Source organism: Protopterus annectens, chromosome 6.part0 (genome assembly GCF_019279795.1).
Source record: "Protopterus annectens isolate FY-2018-M chromosome 6.part0, PAN1.0, whole genome shotgun sequence".
Classification (NCBI taxonomy): Eukaryota; Metazoa; Chordata; order Ceratodontiformes; family Protopteridae; genus Protopterus; species Protopterus annectens.
The window spans coordinates 873,692,946-873,712,325 of NC_056737.1; the positions used below are offsets into that span (position 1 = coordinate 873,692,946).

The following is a 19,380-nucleotide window of genomic DNA, read 5'->3' on the forward strand; positions in this document are numbered from 1 at the left end:
ATATTTAGAAGCGTAACTATACAGACGATGGATAGGTCGTGGTTTAAATAAGGCACTAACCGACAGCAAGGTACATTGTGGTCAGGGCCTAGGCAAGGAATACAGTAAGAATGAAAATCTTTGAGGTATTTGCTTTCCACACGTTATGCAATTATTTACTTTTACTGACATCAGTGAAGAGCAAGAAAAAGTTTCCCCAACGGGGTACTTAGCTTTTAGTTGGAAGACTTTGGTTCTGAAACTCTAAAATGAAAATTTAAGGAGTCGGCCGACCTGCACTTGCAAACTGCTTCTGCTTCGGGCACCACATGGCAAAAAAGACTGATGTAATGGCGTTGGCTGCATGTTTTATACCCGACTACCTGACGTCATGGAAGAAGAGATAGCAACTGACGCAGGACCCACGACTTTGTAAATCAGGCTGAATGAGGGCTACTGCAAGCAGATAACCCAAATGTGAGGACTTCAACAATGAAACATGAAGATTATCTTCCCTTCTCCGAAAACACACATCAATGTAGCACTGTCAAAATATATGATGATATCTGCAGTGGCGTATTTCCATCCCAAAGTCATATCAATTAAATTCACATAACCCCATGATAAATAGCAAGCATGACCCAGGCCAGTAATATAAAGAAACTACTGCACTACAGTATAACAGATGTTTACATTGCCCTGTTTCTAACTTCTGTCCTGTCTCAAAATTAATTTTTTTTAGTGCTTTTTTTTAACCCCCCCCCCACCCCCCCATTAGACAGTCCAGCTGAACTAGCACAGCTGCTTCTTACCAAATGGAGATCCTCCAAGACGTGCTTCCAACGCCTGTGTCATAGTCAAGTAACATCTGTCAGTGAGGGGAGTCTGCACCAGCTTATCCTGGACACCAAGGTATTCAAAACCATAGTTGAATTTGGCATTTGCCATCTGTATGGAAAGCTGTTGTAGCACATCTGTCTGTTTGGGATCAAAGTAAAATCTCATCTGACGAAGCCACTCAAATGATTTGGGGTTATCAATCTTGCTTTTTATCAATACTCTTGTGACATCTCTTTGATGCACTAATTCTGTGATCTGAAACAAAGAATGCAAATTTTTAGACAAGCCACAGTAACACAGCAAAAGTTATACTATTTCTGTGCTTCATAATTCATTCCTTTGTACAAACTCCTACAAATAACCCATGCTTTTTGTCTGGACAGAGAAGTTTTTGTACTGGCCATGATGCTCCCTGTCACCAAGTCTCAATAATACCCAGCTACCTACCCGATGTTCAGTTAATGGCAACATAAATTGCAGAAAACACTAGATTAGCAATGACAATTACTCAGTGCAGTTAGAGAGGCTGGACCACAAGGGATCCCCTTTTCAGTCACTATTTTGATTAAAAAACAAATACAGTTTGAATCACACAATTTCTACAAAGCAGACCAATAAAAAGTAGAGGATGGTACATAATACATATAAGTATAGGACACTGCAAACAGGTGACAATGTAGCAAATAACCAAAAGTGCTTATAACTCATACCATATACTACAATACAAAAAAAGTCTAAATACCTTGAAGCACAGGTATACAATTCAAATTACTTAAGACAGACTTCTGATTTTGTAATGCACAATCATTTCACAGTGTCAGAGCTACAGAACCACAGGGGTACCTATCCTTGTGCTCAGTGCAATGTTTGCTCTCACATAAGACGGGAACAACTAAAAAGTGATGTATTGCCATCTGTTTTGTCCATTTTTATTTTTCCTCAACCTGTGGGTTCAATGAGCCGTGGTTTCACCTTACCATACTGACCAGACATCTGCGAGACCTCTGTGGACGCGCTAATGCCAATTTCCTAGCAAGCACTAGTTGCTCGAGTTTCTGTTTCACCAGATAAATATTTAAAGAAGAAAGACAACTGAGGAGTGTGTTGGGGGCAAACACTTGACAAATCACATACGCCTTGTAGTCATGTGCAGACCCTAGAGAGAACAGACACTGGTCGTGATTATCTTTGTGTAGAATCTGGCTTACACAATGACACTTGCCTTTCTTGGATGACATGAATCTCAAAAAAACATGCAGTAGCAATAAGTGAGTACAAAAAAAAATCAGCAATGGGGCACTTATCATTAAACAGCAAATACTTGCAATCAGATGAACGAGAGAAGATGAAAGTTTGGAATGGCAGCAGAGGATGGTATGTGCAGGATGAGACTTACAGCCTATGGTCCCTGCTGACTTCGTATGAAGGACCACGTACCTTGCAGCAGTTAAGTCTTTTGTATACTGGCCGGAAGTTCAGGCAGTCTAGGTGGAGGAATCACTCATGCTATGAATAATGCAACATGGAAATAGGACATCAAAAGAGAGGACACGATTGAAACAGGAGCTCAAAACTAACAGCAGTTTCCAAGAACACCCAAGCAAATCTTCCCAGAAAGGAGACTAGGATGGAGTGGGGGAGAAGGCTGAGGAAGAATGAAAATTGACACCATAGACGGAACGTTATGGTAAGGACAACTTCTTCATCCAATGTAATTTTCCTTCATTCCTCAACCTGTGGGAAGAGTCCCCAGCTACAGTGACCCTGATGGAAGGATATTCCGGAGCACTGCGGAGACAAAAGCAGCCCTACCTCTGGACACTATCTAACTTGCCATATCTGACAAAGGTATGGGAGTTCAAGCAAGTAGCAGCTCCAAAAATGTCCTCTAGCAGCACTCTGGACCAGAAGGCTTGAGCTGTAGACATTGATCTAACAGAATGAACTTTAACATGACCAAGTAAAAGTATTCCTTTAGGACAATACACATGAGAAATGCAGACTGTGATCCATTTAGACAGTGAGTTTGAACACTGGCCTTCCCTATCCAGCTTTGAAGGAAGAGACAAAAAGCTGACCAGTTTTTCAAAAAGATTTTGTTCTTTCTAAACAGAAACACAGCTGTCTATGAATGTCTAGCAAATGAAGTGTGTATTCACTCCTGTTTTGGAAACCGGGAAAGAAAACTGGCAGGATAATGAACTGACTGATATTCTTTTCAGAGGCAGCCAGGATTAGTATACAAGGTCACTATCTTTATGAAAAATCAAATGGGGACATCTGACTGACAAAGCTTGTAATTCAGATATCCTTTTAGCAGACATGATGGCCTCTAAAAAGGCAGTTTGCCAGAAAAAAGGAATTTCAAGTCCATCTTGGCTGAAGGTTTGAAAGGAGGTAGGGCAAGAGCTTGTAGCATCATGGTTTAGTTTCAAGAAGGAGTGGGTCCTTCACAGGCGGTCAAGGAAAAAGGTACCCCTAAGAAAGGTCTTATACAGTTTAGATGAAGCCAGAAAAAATTAATTGTACCCATTATGACAATTTAAGATGGCTGCCAGTTGCACCTTAAAAGCAGAAAAACTTACCCCACTTTGGAAAATTGAAGTAAGAAAATCCAAAACTGCAAGAACAGGGGTTGCAAAAAGATCCAAATGTTTTTGGTGAGCCCATATAGAAAATCTCTTCCATTTATTTTGATAACTCTTTCTAGTAGAGGCTTTACGTTAGGATATTAAAATCCTTTGAACCAGTAATGAAAGCCTTGTATCTCTAGCCATCACTGGAATAGGAGAAACCATAAGGTCAGTTTCAATCCTGGAAGATCTGGGTGAACCTGCACGGTTAGGTGGGACAGAAAATCTGGATGTGGTTGCAGCATCCATGGAGAGCATACTAAGTGAAATAAAGAAAGGGGAACCAAATCTGTCAAGGCCAGAAGGGAGCAATGAGGATCACTTTGCTCTTCAACCTCTGAGCTTTCTGAAGAAATTTGGGTACGAGATGTTGGGGAGGGTAGGCATAAAGACCACAGGGCAAAATGTGGACTAGAGCCTCTCTCAGTGACCATCTCTGAGGAAGGATCAGGGCAAAGAACCTGCTGTACTTGTTAAGGGGCGAAGCAGAGAGGTCGCAGCAAGGTTAACCCCACTTGTGGAAAATCGTATTTGCCATTGATTGATTTAGAGACCACTTGTAAGTCATCAGAATAATTCTGCTGAGCCTGTCCACCAGAATACTGATTTCCCCCGAATGTGTGTTGCAATCAGGAAGCGGTTAGAAGAGGTCGCCCACTGCCAAACTCTCATGCCTCCTCGACACAGGGGCTAAGACTTGATTCCTTCCTGTTTGTTGATGTACCATACCAAATACACTGTCCATTTGTATAACTATTCCTAGAGGTAGAAGGCTCGAAAATGCTTGCAACACTAGAAGCACCGCTCTCATCTCAAGGACATTGATATGCAACTGGTCTCATGTCGACTACTTACCTTGGACCATCCTACCAGGTAATGCTCCATCCACCCTAGCTGGAAAGTCCGTCACCCTTGCTCGACTTCTTCCAACTGGAGTCTCCACAGAAGTGAGTCTTCGCACACTTAGGACAACCTGATAAGGCAATTCAGCAGGTAAAAGGGTAAGGACCACGAGACCACCACAGTCCACTGAAGCACTCATGTGCAAGTGTGCTGTTGGAATCAAGGTTACTGTGGCAGCCATTGAACCTAATGCTCTGAGGACCATGCTTGATCGGGCATATTGGAATGGCTAGAATTTGTCTGATATGCGATCTTAAAGTATATATCTAGTCTGAAGTCAGGCAGGTTACACAACTGGATGCGTCTATATGAGTGCCTATGAAGACCAATAACTGAACAGGTTGTACCAGAGATTTCTGCATGCTGATTGTGATGCCCAAGGTAGGAGCTAACTGCAGCAGACAGGCCCTGGCTTGTAACAGTAGATGTCTGGTTGGTGAGGTCAGGAGCCAGTCTAGATAAGAAAACACGTTGAATCCATGCCAAGTGAGCTGCTACCACCACCATGCATTTTGAAAACACCCTGGGGGCTGTGGTGAGACCAAAGGACAGTACTCTGAACTGATGGCCTCAGCCGGAAGAGAAGAAACTTTCTGGAGTGTCTGCTCATTCTGATGCGACAGTATGCATGCTGAAGATCGATGGAGCACATCCAGTCATTCTTTCATAACAAGAGGTAGAATGGAATGAACCGTCATCATCTGGAACTTCACACTTTATACGGATTTGTTTAGTGGTGTTAGGTCCAAGACTGGCCTGGGTCTAATGTCTTCTTTGGCACTAAAAAGATCGGACCTGGCCTGGTGGGACCTCCTGATGAATTTTTCTAGCAGCTTTACAATTTGTAATGCTGTTCCCTCCCCTCTGTTTGGGTGGAACATTGCAGAGAATTTTCCTTGATTTTGGTTTCTGGAAAAATGAAATATCTTTTGGAGATGATCCTTAGCATCCAAAAATCATTTGTGATTGCTAACCAGGCGTCTGGGTGCAAGGATAAGTGCCCCCAAATGGCCTCAAAGAAGAACAAACAGGCAACCTCTCAGGAGCACTTAAAGTACCTATCCAAGAAGGAATCTCAATCTTTGATTTTACAGACCCCCTCTGCCGCAAAGGCAGTGGCTACCATTATACTTATTTCCCCCTTTGCCTCTGGGGGAAAAAATCTCCCTGCAATTCCTGAAAAAGACCTTGAGACTTTTTGAACCACAATTTTTTACCACCACACTGGTTCCTGTACAATGGCCTTTGTGGGGCAAAAAAATGGATTCTGATGGCAGACAAGGTCTTTCAGTCATCCTCGCTACAGGAGAGCATTTCTAATAGTGGGGCCAAATGACAACGATCCATCAAAAGCAGCACTGATGAAGGATGTCTTGAAAGGTTCTGTGAAGTCAGAGCCGCATCCAGGCATGACGCTTTATAGCAAAGCCTGAACCGGCCGCCCTTGAGGTACCCTCTCTCTGCAGCATGAGATGAGCCTCATGGACGCATTAGAAAGACTGTAGGATGATCAATCTGGAGGAAAAGGTTTTCTGCTCCTCTGCAGACATGGACTCTTGATTGATGTCATTGATTTGTACTCTTCCATTCCCCATTCCATAGCATTAGAATGGATTGAAGCCATCATGGCCATTAAACAGGCACCTGCCGGGGACATTCTGTTGGTGAGGGAGTTATTGGATATCATTCTGACCTGTAATTTTTTCTCCTTTAACAATCGTTGGTTCCACCAATTAATAGGGGTCCCTATGGGGTCTCCTTGTGGGTCCAGCGTTGCCAATTTGGTGATGACTTACTGGGAGAGGGAGTTTGTTTTCTCTAATACTTTTATCAAGGAGAAAAACCCTGCTATATACCAGATTTTTAGATGATATTTTTATCATCCTATAGGGGGAGAGGAAGTGGCTGAGACACTGTTGGATAGTTTTAATGCCTCCACCAGTTTTTTGAAATTTACATTCAGTTTTTCTAAGGAGAGGATCTCTTACTTAGATGTGGAGTTAAAGGATATCCCCCCCCCTAGGCCGTTTTATTGCCAAAATTCATCGTAAAGCAACTTTTTCCAATAGTTATTTACATTTTGAGAGCAGCCACCCTTTCCACCAGAAGAGGTCGATAGTAAAGGGGCAGTTGGTGAGGGTGGCGAGGATGGTGTCTAAGTTTAGTGACTTCCGTGAAGAATGTGAGTTTATTTGGGGCCTTTTTTTGAATAGGGGATACCCGGACCATCTCGTATCAGAATTGGTCAAGGAAGTTTGCGGTAAGAGGAAGAATGGGTTCTATGTACCAATTTTAGGTAATAATGTAGCCCTCCCGAATATAAAACCATCCCATACGCAAGCCCACGTGAATTACCTTTGCAGCTTTATTACGACCTTCACTGTTGATGCAGGGGATATTTCCACCATTATAAAGAAAAATTGGAGTATTTTGCGATTAGACATGCAAGGTAACTCCCAGTTTGAGATCACACCTACGGTGATGTTTAGAAGAGGTTTGAATCTGAAGAGTATTCTACAGATGAAATCGAACCATACACCGGTTAGGGTGATGTACAAATGTAATATGTGTAAATACTGCAGATTTATCAAAGCATGGACTTTTTCAGAATTGGGGAGATCAAATACCCCATTAGGGGTAGATTCAACTGTGCCAGTCCACATGTGGTATATTTGGCTAGGTGCTCTTCATGCCCGGTGTTTTATATAGGAAAAACTGATAGGAAACTTCAGGAACGCCTTTATGAATACCTTTATGCCATCAAAACAGAGAAGATGGAGAATGTGCTGGCTAGGCATGTTAAGGAGTATCCTGGTCATGAATTTACCTTTTCAGTCATTGATCAGGTAAGTTCCTTCCAATAGGGGGGGGGGTTCAGATATGTTCCTTTTAGAACAAAAGGAATTAATTTGGCAGTTGAAATAAGAAGCTTACCATTATCCAGGCTTAAATGGAATGTTATCCATTTCTTGTATTTTAAAATTAAGAAGTTTGGTTAGGTAATTTTATTGTTTTTATATTTCTCTAGATTGTATTAATTTTTTAATTTTGTTTCGGGATGGCTTATATAAGCATGGACATTTCTTTTAATTGGTGGTTTAGTAAGGTTGAGTCCTTAGGGAAGGGTTTTGAGCAGGCTTGTGAATGTATTGGCTTAATTGCCAAGTAGTCATGTGGTTTATGAGTCTTTTATTAAGGTGTATGTTGAAATGTATTTCTATGTTTTTTCTGATGACGTTGGTGTGGGACACTGACGAAAAGCTTATTGACGTTGAGCTTAAATAAAATTTCAACTTTTAGCTTACAAGTATTACTGTCTGGATTTGGTGCATTTGCTGAGGTTTATCATCTCACTGGCTTCCCATTTCAGTTTGGCTTGTTTAGCGGCTTTTTAGTTTTCCTAAGGTCCTAAGAATGCAATCAGTAGTGAGGGATTTGGGCATCCAGGTTGATAGTAAACTGACTTTTGACCACCATATTTCCTACGTTGTACAAAAGGAAAGCTTCCTACATGGCCCACCTCTTTAATAAGGGCATCTCATCCAGGGACAAGGTGGTCATAATGTAAGAATGCAGGGAGGTTATAAGACCCATTATTGACTACAATGCCCCATCTGGCATGTACCTCACGAAACACATGCAGCAGCTGGAGAAACCATAGAGGTACCTCACTAGGAGAATCCAGAGCTTCAAACATGTACCCCTACACAGACCGGTTAAAGGCCCTGTCTCTCTACTTCGTCTCCTACAGACTCCCTCAGAGGTGACCTCTCTCTGGCATACAAAGCAATCTCAAACCCCACCTTGATGGGACTGCTGCATATCTGCAAGTCAAGCTCCACTCAAGTAACCTGCATGCGTAATCTCAATCTGGTCTGTGACATCAACAGGACTTGGCGGGACAGATTTGTCTCCCAAAGACTCCCCCTTCTGTAGAATAGACTCCTGCTCCACGTCAAAAAGAGTACCTCATCAACTCTTTTTAAGCGCAACCTGGATAATTGGATGGGGAACAGAAAATACACCCCAGGGATTCCACCCGTGTCCCTGCTGGACAGGGGCATTGGGTGCTGACTTGTCAGAACATGGGCTAAATTCTTGTCTAGGCTTATAAGAGCCAATAGCCTAGAAACTTCCTATGAACTATGGTAGGGAGAAAAATACCCAAAGGTACAAAAGGACTTAAAAACCTAAACGTAGAAACCTGAAAATAATTAAGTTTGTAGAAGGGTACAGAAGGGTGATAGGTTACAAATACCAGCTAGAAATTAATAAGTTAAATTTAAATCACTCATGACCCACAAGGAGCTACCAGAAAAAAAATCCCAGCTAGCTAGAAGCACAGCAAACGAGATCAGAGGTAATTTGGAGAACAGGGGCATTATGTGTAAGGGAAGAGGTTAAAAGTCGGATCCTAAGCTATAAAAAAGGTGGCAGAGTCAGATCTGAGGTTTGGAGATGAACCCACAAGTTGAAGAACAAATGAAAATGACAATATCAGAGATTAGGTTTTCAATAAGACAGTTACATTTGTAATATTGAAACTTTTAATTGATTCTGTTGAGATGTTCCTATAATCTCACCTATATTGCTACATTCAAAACACTAAAATGTTAAAGACTAAAATGCAGTATAGCACCTCAGGAATATACTAAGGCCGAAACTCAGACAGCCATGTGACTACTTTATATATTTGAATAATGCAGACTTTGCTGATGGTGGTTAGTGTTCTTTGTCAGACTACATCTGGTGTGAAGGGTGACTTGACTGTCAAACCACTTCCTGAAAAAAATTAAAGAGGTATCTCCCTAAAGGTCTTAGTTCAGAATCAATTTGCAGAAAAAAAATACCTTTATTACACTGACCCTTCCTTTTAGTTTAAGTGTTATTTTGTTTTTAGTGCTATCCAATTCTGTATCAAAGCTGCATGACTTGCACTGGTGTTCAAGTCACAAAATTTCACATCACCTAAGTTTAAAATCATTTAAGCTCATACGTTAATTACTTAATTTGTTTTAAGTCATGGGCTTCATTTTCCCTATATGCCTTTCTGTTCGTAACTGTGGCAAACAGGCCATTTTGACCCAACAGTCCCTTGATCTAGAGCTCTCAGTGACTAGTTTAAGGTTACCTCTAATACACAACTTAAAGGGGTGGGGCCAATACTCAAAATGAAGTAGCATTTAGATAAGAGTGGCTAGCAATAGTGGTTCTTTAAGTCTTTTTACAGCTCAGGTTTTAAAAACTTAAAGAATCAAATCATCTGCTTAGAAAGTGATGTTTAAATTTTGTAGGGTCAATAAAAACCATTAATAAAATGTAAGCACGCTCTTGTACCGTACCCAAAAAACCCCTGTTAAAAAGGTCCTCAACTTATGACATACAACCCCCCAAAACTAACACCCTACATTACAGGCAGCTGCTGACCTAATAATGGCCTTTACCCAAGGCTCATATTTCAGAGTTTTACTTTAAACCTACCAGATTAAAAATTTTTTAGATTCAAAATAAAACAGCCTTGGTCAAGAAACCCTTTTTCGTAAGTGTGTAGACAGTGTCTGAAAAAGTATATGGCTGTTAAGCAAACTGCATTTTTCAGCATACCTCCCAAACATTAGATATGTCCAGGAAAATATAATTTTTTTTATGTGAATAGCAGGGTGCCACAAAATACTAAATGATCCCTTTATATTATTATTTGCAGTTTTGCCCCCTGCAACACATAACCTCATTCCCCATGACTTACTAGAGCAACAACTGCACATCAAGTGAGCTATCAAGGACCAATGCAATAAGCAGGTAAGCAAGGAAGATTCATGGAGAAAGTAACCAGTCTGAAAAAACAATGATGCATGGTCATCTCAACAAAAATTGCAGGGTAAAAAGCAAAAATGGCAAAAACAACTGCTAAAAATGGCAAGATGTGCGGTGGTGGTGCTGCAGTAGCGTTGTCGCCTCACAGTAAGACGTTGTCCTGTTAGATTCTCAGCTAGAGCATCTTCTGTGTGGAGACCTGCGTGAATGGGCGTACCTTTGTTGAAGGTTGTGCGTCAGGACTGGCAGCTTGGCACGTAAAAACAAAATCTACTGCCAATCATTAGAGGACCAGAGTTCCGCTGTGGAGACCCCTAACTGGGAAAGGCCGAAAGACACAACATAGGTAGAAAAAAAATTAAATTTAAAAAAATTATAAATTTACTGTAGAAAGAAACTTCTACAGTGGTAACAAGTTGGCCATGCGAGCTTTTTGAAATTTTAAAAAGACATTAAAAATTCTCATGTTGCAAACTAAAACTAAACAGAAAATGAACATACTATTAAAAACCTTTTGATCCCCAAGATCCAACAAAAAAGCAGCTCCAGAATCTGTTGTGTCAGGGGGGGAAGGGTAGTTATGATACAAGAGAAAACAGAGAAGAAATATTTGAAAACAAAATTACAAAAAGGCATAAAGCAAAAAAGGCTTAATTACAGAAAAGGGAAAAAAACATCCTACTAGAATCTTAGCAAACAGCCCCATAGCTACTGCTTCAGTGGGTCCAAAGCAAAGCTATACAAACCACAGCAGGAGAGGCTCTGAGATGCATGAAGTAAAGAAAGAAACAAAGATGTAAGACAGAAGAATAGCTGGTACTTTACAACTTTTTTTTTTTTTATTTATATATAAAATGGTAAATGCACTGAATACGACTTAAGTGAACCAAGTTTCCCATTATCAAAGCTGAGAGCGACCTTGGTAACTGCGAATGATCTTTATCCCCAAGCTCTTGCTAACTTTCCTGAAAATATATGGAAAGGGGACCATATTCAGTGTTGGTAATTTTAAGAAGAAATCATGGCACGGCAGCTTGTGTCACTTGATAACCGAGTCAGTAACATCTATGGTCTCACAGCAGGTTGATATGCAGACAAAACAGATCACAGCCAGAAGAGGCAAAACTAAGTACTGTATGGGGCAATAAGTGCCACTCACTACATGATTTGGAATGGGTGAGTTTTGCTCTTTGGAGCCTCTCTTTTTACATATATAACAAAGCAGAGCCATGCATTATTCCCAATGAATTTGGTTGGGTAGACTTCCCGTAGCAGGCAATGCCACCTGTAACAGGTCTTAAAAGGATGAACCTAAGGACACACATGTAAATAGGATTCACCTCTTCCTTTTTTTTTTTTTTTCCAAAATGTAACGCGACAGTTTACAGACAGTTGCAAATAGCTCCTGGATTCAAACTTAACTTTCAGAATAATCAGAACAGATCCACATGGACTTTTTTTCAGAGTCTGCCCAGGAACGTCTGATTAAATGACTTGTCAGAGTTGCACTGTAGGAAAATGAAGGCTGTGGGAACCAAATCTGGGACTACAGGAAGCAGACTTAAAACCTTCATGTCTTAATCATGTGCCAGACTGTTTGAAGCCACCTCTCTCCTCAAGCTCCGTTGCGTCACATCACAACATGCTTAAAATTCTACATCACTTTTGTCAACTTCAGTTGCTTTAAACCAGTTTGAGTGGGAAAGTATCAATATCTTCCTGGAAGCTGGGGAAAATAAGCTACTCGATATGAAAATTTTATTCCAATTAGATGGTCAGCATTTTTACTAGATACACCCACTTTAACAACTTTTATCCTGACTTTCAATGTTTTCGGTTAGTGAGGAGTACTCCCCTGAAACCCTATGATGCTACAGAAATTAAAAAACAAACGCCAAACTTGTCTATACAGTAGGCTGCTCTTAATCTTTTCTATCAATTTAGCCTGCAGAATTAGGTAAGAAACACACCTATAGTCCTGAACAGACTTTGAATACAACTTTCGGCAAAAAGTATAATTTTAAACATGGCAGTTTCACAGACTGGTACTTTGTAAGATCATGAAGAACTCAAAACATTTTCATGACCGAGTGATTTTGATTTTTTTTGTAAACAGGCATATAATATATACATTGTCTGATTTTTACGTTACACAGGAACATTTATTTGCTACAGAAATGCTTTTTATTTATTTATTTTTTTTACTCAGAACTGCAGATGCACTGCAATATCAGCATTATGAATCACAATGGCTCAGAAGGCAGGCAGACATTCTTAAAGAAAACAGTTTTTGCCCTTTGCCCACAGCTGTGCAACCATGCAGTCAGTATAATTTATGTAAAGCAGCAAAGGAGCTGAATTTAACCTTTGTAACATTTTAATGTTTTAACTTTCCAAAACTATTATTTCATTTGCCACTGATTTCTATTATTACAATACTCTGATCTGTCCAAAAATCTTCTGATGCAAATTCTCTTTAGAAAGTAGATAAACACTAGTACATCTGAGTAGGAATGAAAAAGTTCTGAAACAGGGAGACTAATCATGTGGACTATGGGGTCTTACAAAACTAGGTCTACATATCTTAAAAATGGACACGAGCGTCAAACAGGTCCAGAAAGATTCTAGTTTTTAAGGAGGACTCTGATGGGTCGTACAACTGGGTTAAATGTCTAACAGTAAACCATCCCCAGAGTGGAAGAAGTCCGAGACCCAAAGTAGAACACAGCTCATAAGCCGGGGTCCTGAAAACAGTCTTGCCAACACAGACCAAACCAAGACTTCAGTAACCCCACCCCCAGCTATCTGGTCATGGTGCCGTTATCTACAAAAAGACATTATAAAACAAGCACTAGAAGTAGCCATTCCTAGAGTGCAGCAATATCTACATGCAGCAAAGGCCACTGGGCAAAGCCACTTAATGGCCATACAGATCAGAGCTGCGAGTCCATTTAGTGAAAACCTTAACTTGGCAACTGTCACTCCTTACTTTATTAAAGCCTGAGCGAATGAGGGCAACCACTGACTCAACTAATCTTGCAGTAAGTCCTATTAAATGTACAGATAACCCCAGAGCAGGTACTGCACCAGAAAAGAACCCCCCCACAAACACAATTTATGCTCCTAGAGAGAAATTGAGTGAACACAAGCTCAGGGTAAAAAAAGTTAATTACTGAGCAGAATTGGGATCAAGGCAAGATAACAGATTTTGGAAAGGATTAGAATGAAGCTTACACACCAACCCCAAAAATGATGGGAAGAAGGCCTCACACCCAAAGGCACATCTGTCAAACACAAAGTACAAGTCCTACAAAGGGGAAGGGGGTCTTCACAAAGGACTGAGAAGCTGCACCAGCAGTACAAACTGTTCATCAGTCCTGACCTCTACCACGAAAAAAGACAAAGCACTGCCCATTAACCCTAAAAGAAAAAAATGAACAAAGACACAAAATGTAAGCGGTAAAGGGTAATGTTCCATCTTAACTGAGAAGGAGGTCTCTCCTGCAATATTAAACTTGAAGTCACCCGTACACAAAACCAACACAGCTATTAGAAATAAACTCTGGGCAAGGCCATAGGGTGATAATCCTGGCTAAAACTTCAGGAGTTTCCTGCTCCACCATGGAACTGGGATCCTGAATTCACACAAATCTGTCAACACTAAGCTGATTATCCTAAAACACCTGAATCTAAATTGGCTAGGACCTTAGAAATCTCACCCAAATAGTTCCCCTTAAGAAAAAACTCACCCAAATCATTAAACTAGAACAGCTTGCCCAAGCACTACCGTCTTACTTACTGATGTCATAATCTCAAATTTCGCACAGAAATGACAAAAGTACAACCATATTACACAAGTCGCTCAAGCTGGGTCAGTCTACAATAATCCATTAAAAGTCTCAGTACCTTCTAACCCATACAAAATACATGTTAAATTGCTTTTCCCGTTAGTTTACTCCTGAAAACCAAGAAGCGTCTTAAATTAACAAAACCAAGCTTGTAAACTATCAGACTAGTACCATACAGATAACTTGTACACTACAGTCTTAAACAGCAGGCACACACTGCTGAAAATGCAGCAAAATCATCATATATCATACACAAACAGGCAAATGTCAGACACCCATAAACAATTCTGAAAGAAGTTAAAAGCAGCTCCTAAGCTCCCCAAACCCAACTCAACCTATTCAACATCTACTTACCATAAAATCCCCAATATCAGCGCATACAAACATTCAAGACTCCCAGCCATGCAATATCAGTTCTGCTAAAACGCTGGAAAGCAACAGATCTGGAATATTGTGTTTTAAAATCTCTCAAGTGTTAAAGGCACTGCAAAATATGAAATAAATCAAACATTCATCTACATCACTAATTTCTACAGTTGTCTGCACAACATAGTTATAAATTAGTTAATTATAGGCACAATTCCTAAAAACATGCAAGAGTATTTCCAGTTCCCAATACCATGTTTTATACTCTCCAGGAAAAAAGAATGGAAAAGCTGCTATTCGATCAGTTAACAGTGTACATTACCAAATGTGACCCATTATGAAACAGACATGGCTTTTGTAACAAATTCAACACGGTCACCAACACAATTTAAGCAATACAAAAAAGACATACAGCAAGTACCACACAAGAAGCAGTGAACCACACTACTTCCCCAAAATGCTAACCAATTGCAGTATCAGCAATGTATGGTTCACCGTTGACCTACATAACAGAATATTAGACAAACATGGTCCTAATACATAAGAAATTGGAACCTTCACAACAGCAGTACCATGAGGCTCACACTTGAGACCCCTTCACTTCTTGATGTTCATTTAACAATTCGCCATTTGATACAGAGTCAATAGACAGAAAATACTACAGCACTCAAGTCACCGCTAGAATGAAAGAAAAATGAAAAATGATTTTTTTAAATCCTCTTGGGTGTAGCTGCATGTCTCTCTGGATGGAGTACTCATACCCAAGCTTCTCATTTTAATTCTACTTTCCCTGGATCCCCACAAAGCCAAGTTCGATCCAGGCAACCTTGGCAGGAGTGTTATCTTCAAAATATACAAAAAGTAAGTTTTATCCTCCAGATAAAATAAATTTATAGCCCTTGTTTAATTTCTATTTTTAAGTAAAGCACTCCATCATGGACGTTAGTCTGCCCCTCCCCATACTGTACTTCCTAATGGTAGTCTCCCTTTGCAAGCTGTTTCAACTATTTGAAAGCCCTGCTGTTTTTCTAGTATTACTAAACCCTTTCTCCTATAACTTGTGATCTTTCTAAATCCCACATACTCCTGGATACAAGTGTTTATTTTATTTCAAAGGAAAGCTATGCAAAACAAGTCCAAAGTACCTACTGATTTTCTTATTGTTTCAGAACATTAGCTGCACCCCCATTCTGTACTTCTAATTGCAAACTGTCTTTATATGCTGCACTACTTGTATGCTCTGCTGTTTCTCTACTTCTACTAAACCTTTTCTCTTGTAAATTCATGTCTTCCTAATTTCCACATAACTCCTTGGTAAAATTGGCTTATTTTATTTCAGGAAGAAAGGCATGCAAAACAAGCAAGTCAGAGTACCTACTGCATTTTCTTGTTGTTTCTGTAGACTTGCATATCTGTGAAATCAGGGCCAGCCCTTTTCATCATACTATTGCTATCCACCACTTTTCTGGTCTATTCGGATCCTCCCCTCCCCGCAAGAACAACTGCAGCCTAGTCACGGCCAGCCCTTGTCATTATAACCTATAAACCTACTGATAGTTTTCCTTAATCTGTTGTCCGCTACACCCCTCTCCCCCAATTCCCACCCACCCCCAGTGGTCCTACCTTTATTACAAACAGTAACCCCTCCCACTCTTCAACCTATAACATCACGACACCTATACATCCTCCTACTTCTCATTACTATCCCTCCTACCCAGCTAATATGTACAAGCACACCATACATATACTCACTGCATGCACACTCCTTGAATACATCACATCTTACCAAACCTCCACCATTCCTGCACTCAACCACTACCACTGTACCACCACACACACCACCACTTATATCCCACCTCTACTACTCTCTCATCAGGTCAACAACCTTTCCAATACACCGTCTAAACAGACTACAGACCACAATACCTAAACTAAAACAACCCCACAACCTAACATAACCCTACCACCATACCCAATGCCCACAGAACACAATCAAAAAAATTCCCTTATTAGTAAGCATATACAGAAATAGATAAAACTAATAACCTCATCCATATCCAACCTAGCACTCAGTGGAAACATCCATCCTAATCCTGGTCCCTCTACCTCCAATCCCTCCCCTCATAATCAGACTACAAACCACATGTCCCAAATCACAGCCAATAAAGTTGACTACTTTAATAAAACATTCTTAAGCATCCTTAATTACCACGCCCCCATAAGGCATTCCCGAACTAGGGCCCAAAAATCCCCATGGCAACAAAAAAACGAAGTTTGAAATGAAAAACAGGGATAAAGTGTGGGACAACTAGGGTAAAACGAAAAACCCCTCTACTAGGCAAAAATTCCTAGAACTACGCAATAGAACCAAAAAGCTTAAAAAACAGGACAAAATCCAATACTACCAGTCTGCCCTTACCTTCTCCCAACATAACACTAAACAATTCTGGTCCTCAAACTCCATCCTCACCCAGGTAACGCAAGTACACCCACTCCTAACTTAACTCACTCCTCCGAAAATATTGCTACCTCTTTCAACAATCACTTCATACAAACTGTACTATTCACTAGAAAGACAACACAACCCCCCATAAACCCACACTATCAACTAGAACTAAAAATCTCCCAACTGGCTTCTCTTTCTCTCCTGTTCCTACCTCCAAAATAAAACTACTAACTAAATTTAAAACCAAGAGATTAGCAGCAGACAACCTTTCAGGTGAATACATTCAACTTGCAGCTGATGCTCTAGCCTACCCCCGTATCACTTGATTAACTGTCAGAAAGTTATGTTCCTACACCATGGAAAGTCTCTCAAAATTCACCTACACAAATGAGGCACCGTCACAGATCTAACCAATTACCGCCCCATAGTTATTCCCTTGCACTCTCCAAAATACTAGAGAGATGCATTAATTCTCAAGTCTCAGATCACCTCCTTACTAAACACCTCCTCTCCAACACACAACATGGTTTCCGACCTAACCATATCACCACCACCGCCTTAATCTCTTTCTCCAACACTACACCCTACAAAATAAAAATACAGGTCATCTCTCCTCAGCTATCTTCCTAGACCTCTCTCAAACTTTCAACATGGTCCCACACAAACTCATCTTTCCTTTCAATAACGTATCCTTCTCTCAACCAGTCATCAACTGGTTTCAGTTACCTATCTGACTGCCAACAAGCAGTTTTAGCAGAACAACCTATGCCCCCCAACTACCCGTCTCCATGGGAGTTCCCCAAGGGTCCATCCTGGGACCCCTACTCTTCTTTATTTTCACCAATAATCTAGCCTCAGCCACAGCACATGGCACTCATACAATACGCAGATGACTCCATCATCTGCACAGCCCACTCCATACCACAACTGCAAAAAGTCACACAGGAAGCATTTTCTTCTACTGAAATTTGGCTATCCAATGCCCAACTAATACTAAACCCAAACAAAACAAAATTACTAAATCTTCCAACCCACCAAACTTACCGTAGACAGCTCTCACTTTATCACAGCAAAAAACACCACCACCATCCATCCTACAGAACACACCAAATTACTAGGAGTAGAAATAGACAAATTGAACTTTGACATTCTCGTTTCCATGACCATTAAAAAAGCGCACAAAAAACTAGGGGCATTATATAGAAATCAGCAACTACTTAAAGCAGCTAAAATTTCGGTAGCAAATTCTCATCTTATCTCTACCCTACTCGACACCTCTCCAATATTTACTAAACTTAGACAATACGATCTAAATACGCTCAAAACCTGCTACAAAAAATAAAATCACCCAATTCGCCACAGGGGCTTCCTACCGTACTCACCACTGTCTCTCACTAGCAGAACTGGGCTGGCTAGAGCTCCCCCACCTCCTTAAATGGTACCAACTCACACTCGCCCACAAACTAATAAACCAAACACTAAAATTCCCATACCTCCAAAATCTACTCCAACTCTACATAACCACTATACCACTAAGATCCAGCAACAAAAACTTCCTACAGGTCACAAGAGCCATTAACTCTGCTGACAAGCATAATTCTCCTGCACTATAGCCAAACAATGGAACTCCCCGACCATCCTCAATTACCTCTAACTTCTTGCACCCACTTTAAATCCTTACTAAAATCAGACTTCAAAACTTGCCAGATATGCCCTTGCAACAACCCCCCACTAATAACATCCACTCCCTACTATTAGCAAGCTTGGCAACTCATGTTCCCAGCTACCTACCACAATACTAACTTCTTGTAGCAAGAATTGCTAATGGCTGTTCTGCACCTCAAAAACAGATTGCATCAATAGTTCACTGATGAATCTCAACCACATTTGTAACCATGTTTAGTATATGTCAATATATTTTAAAATCGTGCTATGTTATACAGCTGTTTTACATCTGTTTTCTTCTTGTCTTGTGTCCTTAACTGGACTAATGTCTATATTTAAAAGCTGTGTTTTTATACTGTATAATGCAAATACTTAATGTGGAGCTTTTTTCCCCGGGCCTCCGCTGAAAACGGACCTGTCAGTCAGACTCTCCCAGTCAACAAATGTAAATAAATAAATAAAAAAAATGTGTACTTCGGATGACTGTATACCCTTCCACTGTAGTCCGTCTAATACAAAAAGTGCATTTGATTCACTCTTTGAAATTGATCCAAATTCAATGCTCCAGCATCTCCAGCCTTCATCCCTTAAACATCTTCCGCTCTCATAATGCTCTGCTACCCCCTCCAAACTAAGAGAGACTGATGGCTTCCAAAGAGCAGTAAGATCAAGGTAGATAAAGGCTCCTCCCAAGTGTCACAGCATAAATTCAGATCTTTAATCAAAAACTTATATAGTGGAAAGAAAAGTTATGCAATTACAACACTAAATCCCTGGTGTCTTTATCCATCTGCCTCAAATACTGGGTAGACAGATCCAAACAGATCTGTTCCCCTTCACTTGAAGATGTGGGGGAAAAAAAAAGGGCCCCCCCAAGGGGCAAAAC

General features: G+C 40.5%; 1 protein-coding gene across 1 annotated transcript in view; it reads right to left on the reverse strand.

Moving 5' to 3' along the window:
* The window catches only part of DYNC1H1 (dynein cytoplasmic 1 heavy chain 1), a 3,754,902-nt gene that overhangs the window by 2,178,405 nt on the left and 1,557,117 nt on the right, over positions 1–19,380 (reverse strand). The window contains exon 37 of the mRNA XM_044073590.1: positions 792–1,074. Within this exon, the coding sequence (XP_043929525.1) occupies positions 792–1,074 (283 nt within the window). The remainder of the gene's footprint in view (positions 1–791; positions 1,075–19,380) is intronic.